The sequence below is a fragment of the Mytilus galloprovincialis genome, chromosome 11 (genome assembly GCF_965363235.1).
Source record: "Mytilus galloprovincialis chromosome 11, xbMytGall1.hap1.1, whole genome shotgun sequence".
Lineage (NCBI taxonomy): Eukaryota > Metazoa > Mollusca > Bivalvia > Mytilida > Mytilidae > Mytilus > Mytilus galloprovincialis.
Window position 1 is genome coordinate 38542469 of NC_134848.1, and position 9301 is coordinate 38551769.

Consider the following 9301-nt stretch of genomic DNA (forward strand, 5'->3'; position numbering starts at 1 on the left):
TAAGTCTTATTTACTTTTTACAGTAAAATATGGTTTCTTAATGAAACGTTTGGGGAAAAAGCAAAATCTAATCATCTCAAATATATTGATGTAAAAATTTAAATTGTATACATTAAGTCCAAGATGGAAAACGGGATTTACTATTTCAGGTTTAATTTTAATACTAAGTCGTATGTTCTATCGGTTCTAACATATATGATTGATGTTTCGACTCTGTCTTTTGGACGGTTTTGTATTGAGATAATCGTTTCCTCCGAATTACATGGCAAATCAAAATAATGACCAAAACTGATGTCAGTCCTAAGAGAACAGCTAACACACTGATCACCACATCTGAAAATAAACAGAACATAGTTCAATAAATAAACAACATAAACGATTTAACATAAAGAGGACACAATTTTAGAGCGAACAGGTGATGAGTATCACTTCTTTATATACTTTATTGAAAATATCTGAATCCGTTGTAGATCCTGAATAAAGTTGACATACTAGTTACTGTTCTTGCTATGTTCATTTGTTAACATTACAATGGTTCGATATGTTATATTCACTGAAAGATAGGTGCAATTGTTGGTTTTCTGGTGCTGTATTTTGGGGGTTGAATATTTTTTGCTGTAAATAATTAAGACGAAAACAGGGGAAGTCATTAGAAGATGTCGCACTTTTTCAAAAGATAAATACTGTAAGTTTTATTTGTATATGCCCAATGTGTCAAATTAACAGCCTTCACGAGTAATATTACCTCACCGTTCACACTCCAAGCAGAAAGGTGTTGCATTTACACGTATGTCGCAAATTCGGTCGTTAATGGTATGACTATATATATGACCAATGAAATGTGATGCATCTGTGAAGTTCATAATTCTTATGCATGATTTGCTGTAAAGTGGTTTGTGATCTTAATTAATTAACCGTGAAAGAAACGGAAACACAATCAATTATCATATTAAAAAGAATGTGTCCCCATTACACGACGCCCCATCCGCACTGTCATTGTAAATATGAGAAAATCTTTAACTTGGCATTAAATTTAGAAAGATTATATCATAGGGAACATGTGTACTATGTTTCAAGTTGATTGGACTTCAACTTCATCAAATACTACCTCGACCAAAAACTTTAACCTGAAGCGGGACAGACGGACTGACGCACAAACCAGAAAACATAATGCCCATAAATGGGGCATAAAACAATCTTAAGAAACATTGTGCTGTGTCGATTTAGGATCAAATCATTTTATTTAGCATATACGAGGAAGCTGGAAAGAAAAACAATTCGAAATTTTAACCGTTTTTAATCTTTATAGGTCGGCATCTTGATGATTGATCCACGGAAATAAAGAGTGGGATATAGCCGAAAGTTTTACTCGAAAGACTGGAATAATTTTATTTTAATTTGAAACTAAACACGAAATACGATTAATTGTGATTTAAACTTTTTAATAAATGTTATGTTAAGGTAATACATAACACTACATGGAGATAACTCTGTAAAATCAGCTAAAAGTTTTAATCACGTTGTATTGTTTAGGATATATATTTAGCTTCTCAATGATCAAAATAAGTGTTTGCCAAACTGCTATATAACCAATACATTTTTACTGATAAAGTGGACGGTTAAAATTTTAGAAATTTTTACATTTTTGTTAAAGGGTCAATGTAAACATTTTGACAAAATTTTATGAATATTAAACGAACCAAATTGATATTAGTCAAGGTGTTGGGTATCACCTTAATGTAAAAATATGATGAAAATGCATCTTATTCAAAGATAAACACAAGATCGAGAAGCGTAAAAATATTAAAACGAATAAATGTCCTGTATTAGCATATCGGACCGGGCCGAAAAGTTGAATTGATATCCGAAAGGATACGTCGTCAGTATTTTATATGGTGATTGGTGCTTATTAAGGCAGTTTGATTTGATTATGACATTTCTAAGTAGCAGCATTCCAGCATCACCTGCATACTGTGTATATATCTCCCAACTGATACGATATTCCCGTGCTTGCATTTCCAATCATGATTTTCTTGATAGAGGGTTTTTGCTCACAAGGACGCTATTAAATCGAGAGTTCCAAATGGTGAAGTAGAAATCATTTCTTCGTAAATTTTACGGACGCCATCACGAGTTGGTTGACCGTTATGGAATAACCGTTTCACAAATGATATCGGATATGTTCCAAACGTCGTAACTACAATCCCCTTCCCTTTCATAAATGTGACCTACCGAATTAGACTATTTACCGGATATTTTTTTATCTCATAAGCAACACGACAGGTGCCACATGTGGAGCAGGATCTGCTTACCCGTCCGGAGCACCTGAGATTACCCCTAGTTTTTGGTGGGGTTCGTGTTGTTTATTTTTTAGTTTTCTATGTTGTGTCATTTGTACAATTGTTTGTCTGTTTGTCCTTTTCATTTTAAGCCATGGCGTTGTCAGTTTGTTTTCGATTTATGAGTTTGACTGTCTCTCTGGTATCTTTCGTCCCTCTTTTAAGAATTGAATGCTTCTTTTTGTAAATTCATTGGGGTATAAAAGCCTTCTAAAAATATATGCACGGTCAATGCTTTTACAACCCTATGAAATAACTAAGCATTCAATACTTATAATAACATTTTTTAACTATGATCATGAAAACACGTTTACTATCAAGTTGTTCTTTTGTTTACCCTATGCAATTTATTGTGGAAACGTGTGTCATCATGTATGTTACAATTCATTTAATTCATTTTGAAAGAAAAATGACGCGAAGTTGCTGTTAGCCAATCAACATAACGTATAATAATGAAACATACATCTATTGTAATCATTTAATCGTGTTGATTAATTTTTTATCAGTGGGGTACCAATTTTTGAGGAATTCGTGGCTATAGGCACACCACGGATTAAAATGTATGCAGACTTTGGCAAATCCACGAAATCAAATATCCACGAAGATACCAATTTTCCTCAAAACACGAATATTGGTACCCACGAAAATAAATGTAGCAACATACCTTTGGAACTGTTTTCTTCTCCTGACAATTCACTCACAACTCCTGCCATTGTTTGCAAATAACTATGGCAGGTTGGTAAACCTTTAGGGATGTATCTATTCTGATGTTCCCACGCTTCGTTAAGCATAAGCGCCATTCCCTCGACCATGTGCTTATCAATGTGACAATGCAAGAACCACATCCCAGGGTTACTGGCAACTATTCTGATAATTACATAGCCCCCATATGGAACAACTATCGTGTCTTTACGTACAGAATTAATCAAGTTTATTCCTGGAATATTATTGTAATTATTCCACGATGCATTTCTCCACTTGGCGTGATTGCATTGGCTTTGTTTATTAGAGAGTGTATCGCTGCATTTTATGTCCTCTGTGAATACGAACTTGCCATTATTTGTAACTTCTGGAAACACCATCTTCAGAACTTCGAACGTATGGCCATGCATATGAATAGGATGAGCTATCGTTGCTCCTTGGCCAAGACTCAACAAAACCATAATGACTTCAGATCCAGATTTTAAGTTTAAAGAATGGCTACATGTACAGGTTTGTTCATCAGTGCACCCATTGCAGTCTGTATCTGTTTCAAACGGTTGTGTGAGAGGTGCAACTGTTGGCCAACGAAAAATACGTCCATTTATGGATGATTTATGACCGGGAAATCCAAAGTTCAAGAAATGTAAAACCTTTTCGTTTGTTTCTTTAACATATTTTACATTAAAATCATCATCTTCTATATTTTCGAGAGATTTTAAGTCAGTCACGGGTACGCATATAAAATTCTCCCTATGTGGGTAGACTTGAAATGGGCAATTTAATACACGAAACTTATTATCATTAGTGTGAAATTTCATGGCTGAAGAATCTCCTTTCTGAACATTAAGAAATCCAAGTCCAATGTTATCTCCAATCGTAAGATTTGGCGACGAAAGAACACTTACGGTGATGTTGTAAATTCTTTCCTCGGCGTAATCCAAATCTATTTCAAAATCATACCGCTCCGCTGGAAATATGATTATTTTATCTACTTCATTCGCCACAACCTCAAATCCGTCAGTTTCAACTACATTCAATTTCAAACCTGGGATTGAAAATAAGAGGGTACGATGGGAGCCAACTGCAATTAGTCTAAACAAATAGCGACTACCTTTCCTAACATTGAACGTTTCAATTGGGGCAAGAATATCTTTAAACTGTCCTCGGCCGTTGATTAGGATTGAATGAGGGGATGTATCATATAGTTTATCATTCAAATCTAGTAATGCCATTGTATCATACTGGTGGTTCCATTCTTGAATCTGAAGTATATGCTGATTCATAAATGGTATTGGGAGACGCTCCTTTTTGCGAAGGACAATAAAAGCGCCATATAAACCCATGTCTCTCTGATTCCCAACATGAGAGTGGTACCAGTAAGACCCTCCAAAACGAGGCTGGAACGTGTAATTAAAGGATTGGCCTGGCATTATTGGGCATTGTGAAACAAATGCAACACCATCCATAGCTGGGTGTTTGAGCTGATCTATGCCGTGCCAGTGAATAGTAACAGCCTCATTGATCAAAAGATTATTCACAATTACTGTAATAGTTTGATTCTGATAAATGAAAATAGATGGCCCTGGCATTGTCCCATTGGCAGTTATAAGATTTCTAGTCAGATTCCAACCATCAGCAGATATAATGTTATATATCGGAACTGGACCGTTTTCTTTGGGTGAGAATAATTGTCTTTCCTTTGCATACACTTGGCCGAATTCCTTCCCATTCATCGTAAACGCATTTATTATATCAATTGATGTAAAGCAGTGGTCAGCGTTCTTGTCACAATGAAATCCAAAAGTGACGACAATCAATCCATAAAAAGCAAAAAGGAAAGTGTTCGACATCTGCAAATATTTAAAATATATAATGATGAACATTCCAGTTCCGTATACAGATTTTTCATGTTTTCTGTTATTAAATTGTTGTGAAATTAAAAATTGTAGCTTATCTTACATGAAGCTGGAAGAATGTTTTCACTTTGAACACTATATTTTTTAGTACTGTAGTCCTGTCATGTAGTGTTATTGCTTTAGTGTTATATTTAACATTGCCATAAAAGCGCGAGGTTTGATAGCCGCGAAACCAGGTTCAGCCCACCATTTTGTTTCTTAAAATGTCCTGTACCAAATCTGGAAAATGGCAGTTGTTATCTTATAGTATTTTTTTAATGTGTGTTGCATTGTCGTTTTAGTGTTTCTGTTGTTTCGTTGTTTTCCACTTATAGTTGATGTGTTTACCTCAGTTTTAGTTTGTAACCCGGATTTGTTTTTTTCTCTATCGATTTATAACTTTCGAACAGCGGTATACTACTGTTGCCTTTCTATATCTGAATGTGCTGGGACATGAGATTGGTGCCTAGTTGAAAAACAATACTAACAATGTCTCTTTTAATACAGAAACAATTAAACACTCAGAGATTCACCTAGCATATCATATATTCTATGTTAGAATTCACTTATAGATAGACTAATAATTCGGATTGACTGCAAGCATTTTATTTCAATACGCGAACTTTATTTTAACCGGATACCAGGAAGAGGGCTAAAATAAGAATTTGTAACTAATTCAGATATAATCAAATAAGAATTATTAAAATCCGAAGAATAGAAATAATAAACTTCTAAAATAACTCACTCTAAACAAGAAATGTATATTGAAAGGTATATCCACGAAAAATTTAAATGGTATTACACAAGTATATTGTAAAATGAATTGTTAAAAAATCCGAACTCATCCTGCCGTGAAGACAAGAAAAGAATTCATGAGGACTATATAAAAAAGTGAAACAATATATTTATATATATTTTACAATTCATCTTTGAGATAATAATTTGTCCTCAGTATGTACTTACCTTGTTGTTTTTGGTTATGTAATAGATAACTTAATTTACCCGGCTTATTTATATGATTGAAAACATTTCAATAGCCACGAATTCTTGGAAAATTTACATAGTGATTTCCACGAATTGTTCAAAGTGATTTTTCGTATGAGTCAGTTTGTTTATAAAATATATGTTATTTTAAATGTTCGGCATTTAACAATAACGGTGCACTGTAATGCTCGAGTGGAATATTCTTGACATCTTATATATATTATGCGGGTCAAGAAGGGGTGTAAAGAATTGAGAATAATAGCCAGGCGGTAAACTACTGTTGGCTCTCTATATCTGAATGTGCTGGGACATGAGATTGATGCCTAGTGGAAAAACAATACTAACAATGTCTCTTTTAATACAGAAACGATTAAACACTCAGAGATTCACCTAGCGTGTCATATTCTATGTTAGAATTAACTTAAGATAGACCAATAATTCGGATGGACTGCAAGCATTTTATTTCAATACACGAACTTTATTTTAACCGGATACCAGGAAGACGGATAAAATAAGAATTTGTAACTAATTCAGATATAATCAAATAAGAATCATTAAAATCCGAAGAATAGAAACAATCAACTTCTCAAAAAACTCACTCTAAACAAGAAATATATATTGAAAAGTATATCCACGAAATATTTAAATGGTATTACACAAGTATATTGTAAAATGAATTGTTAAAAAATCCGAACTCATCCTGCCATGAAGACAAGGAAAGAATTCATGAGGACTATATAAAAAAGTGAAACAATATATTTATAAAGATTTTACAATTCATCTTTGAGATACTAATTTTTCCCCAGTATGTACTTACCTTGGTTTTTTTTTGGGTTATATAATTAACAACTTAATTTACCCGGCTTATGTATATGATTGAAAACATTTCAATAGCCACGAATTCTTGGAAAGTTTACAGAGTGATTTCCACGAACTGTTCAAAGTGATTTTTCGTATGAGTCAGTTTGTTTATAAAATATATGTTATTTTAAATAATCGCCCCTTTAACAATAACAGTGCACTGTAATGATCGAGTGGAATATTCTTGACATCTTGTATATATTATGCGGGTCAAGAAGGGGTGTAAAGAATTGAGAATAATAGGCAGGCAAAAAATGCAAATTTGTCTTTACATTCAAGAAAACTATGTTGTTACGGGTCATATAACGGATCAGAACATTACCAGACGATAAGACAAACAAAACGAAGAGACAATCAGTATTTTAAATATTTAAATCATGGTATGCAACAAAAGAATATTAAACATTTGTACTCTTTAATATTATATAAGTTTAAATGTTTCCTTAAAAATAATGGTAGGATTAAGTCAATCTCTTCCGGTTCATAATGTATGTATAAGATGCATTTTGATATTACCCACTTCTTTTGCTTTGCAAACAAAGTCATTTTTAATACAATATAATTCAATCGAACATCCAGATGTCAACATACATGACTAACAAAAATTGCATTTTGAACGTTTAAAATTTTTCTGCCGTTAATGCTCTCTAGGAATATTTTTTTTCTTCTAAAAATGAGTATAAAAATGATATGAAAGAATTATTTTTTTAATTTGTAAGGTCACAAATTAAACTTTACAATTTTCGGTAGATTTTTTTAAAAACAAGAAACACGACTATCACAATTTGTTTTTTAAACGCCAATTGAGTACTTTCTTAGATACTCCTTAAAAATTACGTAGTGGTCAAACGTCAGTCGTAAGGGTGCAAAAACCATCGTCCTTCAATATTCTTTACTATGTTTTGTGTATTATTGTTGGTCTTTTGGCCTTATTTAATTTTACCTTAGGCGTTTTAAGTTTATTTTCGTCTAATGAGTTGGACAGTTGGCATGTATCACCTTGTTTAGCTTGCTATGCGGTTTGGTTTTTGCTTATTGTTGTAACCGTTATCTGTAGATGCCAATTTCTATGACGTTTATATTGGACTCTGCAAATTGTCCTCTTGGCAATTATACTGCATATGTTTAATTTGATACTACCCAAAATGAAATAAGACAATTGTGTAATTCAGTCTTTTCTGATTGCATAGACATGCTTGGGACTTTTGCCAATGCACCTACCAATAATCAGCCATCCGAATGGATATGCTATCTATAAAATAACCAAACATTTACTATTTGTAGCGCATGACTGTCAATTTACCCTTCACGTTTTTCAAATTACTATCAAATCTCTGTATTTTCTTACGTTGCATAAATACTTATTTCAAATGACCGAGTTCCGCAATAGCTATTCAGGTTGTTTTTCCGTATACGTTCCCGACATTATTTTTATCATCCACTTCCGGGACGTTTCTCATCATAATCATCAACATATCATAGCAACCACAATCAACAAGACGCAATTCACAAAATCAACTTACTATTTACGATCATCAATAATATATAAAGATAAACAGTTATGAGGATAGAGTAAAATAAACAAAAACACAAACTGTTAAATATTATGATATTGAAGACGTAATATAAATGTGGTGAACGTGTAGTTGCAAACAGGAGTATGACATTGTGAATTCGCTACTTGTATAATTCGTTTGATTCTAATTTTCGTGGATTTCGATGGTACAAGTGAACTACAAATTTAAATGTTGAACGAATAACATATTTTCCTTGGGCTTGTATTCAGACTTCGGCATAAACACGAAATAAAATATCCATGAACATGTAAAAAGTAAAATCACAAAAATACTGAACTTAGAGGAAGATCAATTGGGAAAGTCCATAATCACATGGCAAAATCAAATAACAAAACGCATCAAAAACGAATGGACAAAAACTGTCATATTCCTGACTTGGTACAGGCATTTTCAAATGTAGAAAATGGTGGATTAAACCTGGTTCTATAGCGCTAACCCTCTCACTTTAATGACAGTCTCATCAATTTCCGATATTTTTACATTGATGCGTTAAATAAACAGACACAATAATTATAATAGTCAAAATATGGGTACATCAGTCATCATCGTTTAACAATTTTAAAAGGGAGTAATTTTAAGTTTTCCTTAATCAACAAAAACTAGTATCAACGAAAATAAATGAATCCACAGTAACCGATGCTCACAATCGGCAATCCTCGGGTGTATCCGCTACTCTCCGTCTATCCGTAATATGAAGGCACGGAATCAGCCGAGTTGTGACGAATGCGATGATCACTATTGTTTCTCACTAATATGTGACAACAACAGTGCACATGACGCATCATTCCATCGGTAGTCCCACTGTTTAAGCATGGATGCACAATCCTCGCCTGAACCAGTATTCCAGTCAGTAAAGGTAAAAGATGTAGTATTCGGCTCAGAAACTAACAAAACCTTTAAATAGACTTATTAAGAAGGGATATCGTTACGATACTGTTGTCAG

General features: G+C 33.4%; 1 protein-coding gene across 1 annotated transcript; it reads right to left on the reverse strand.

Annotated features, from left to right (window-relative positions):
* Nucleotides 1-156: 156 nt before the first annotated feature.
* On the reverse strand, nt 157-4891 carry LOC143050746 (uncharacterized). The gene is made up of 2 exons (XM_076223865.1): nt 3004-4891; nt 157-333 (listed from the first exon to the last, which is right to left on the reverse strand). The coding sequence occupies exons 1-2, from the start codon at nt 4889-4891 to the stop codon at nt 164-166; spliced, it is 2058 nt and encodes a 685-aa protein (XP_076079980.1). The 3' UTR covers nt 157-163.
* Between the last annotated feature and the right edge of the window lie 4410 nt (nt 4892-9301).

Bases quoted from the DNA above. Each gene is read 5' to 3' on its own strand.
- LOC143050746 (XM_076223865.1), bottom strand. From the start codon at position 4,891: ATGTCGAACACTTTCCTTTTTGCTTTTTATGGATTGATTGTCGTCACT. The intron at 334-3,003 runs GTATGTTGCTAC...GTTTATTTTCAG, and splicing joins AGAAGAAAACAGTTCCAAAG to ATGTGGTGATCAGTGTGTTA.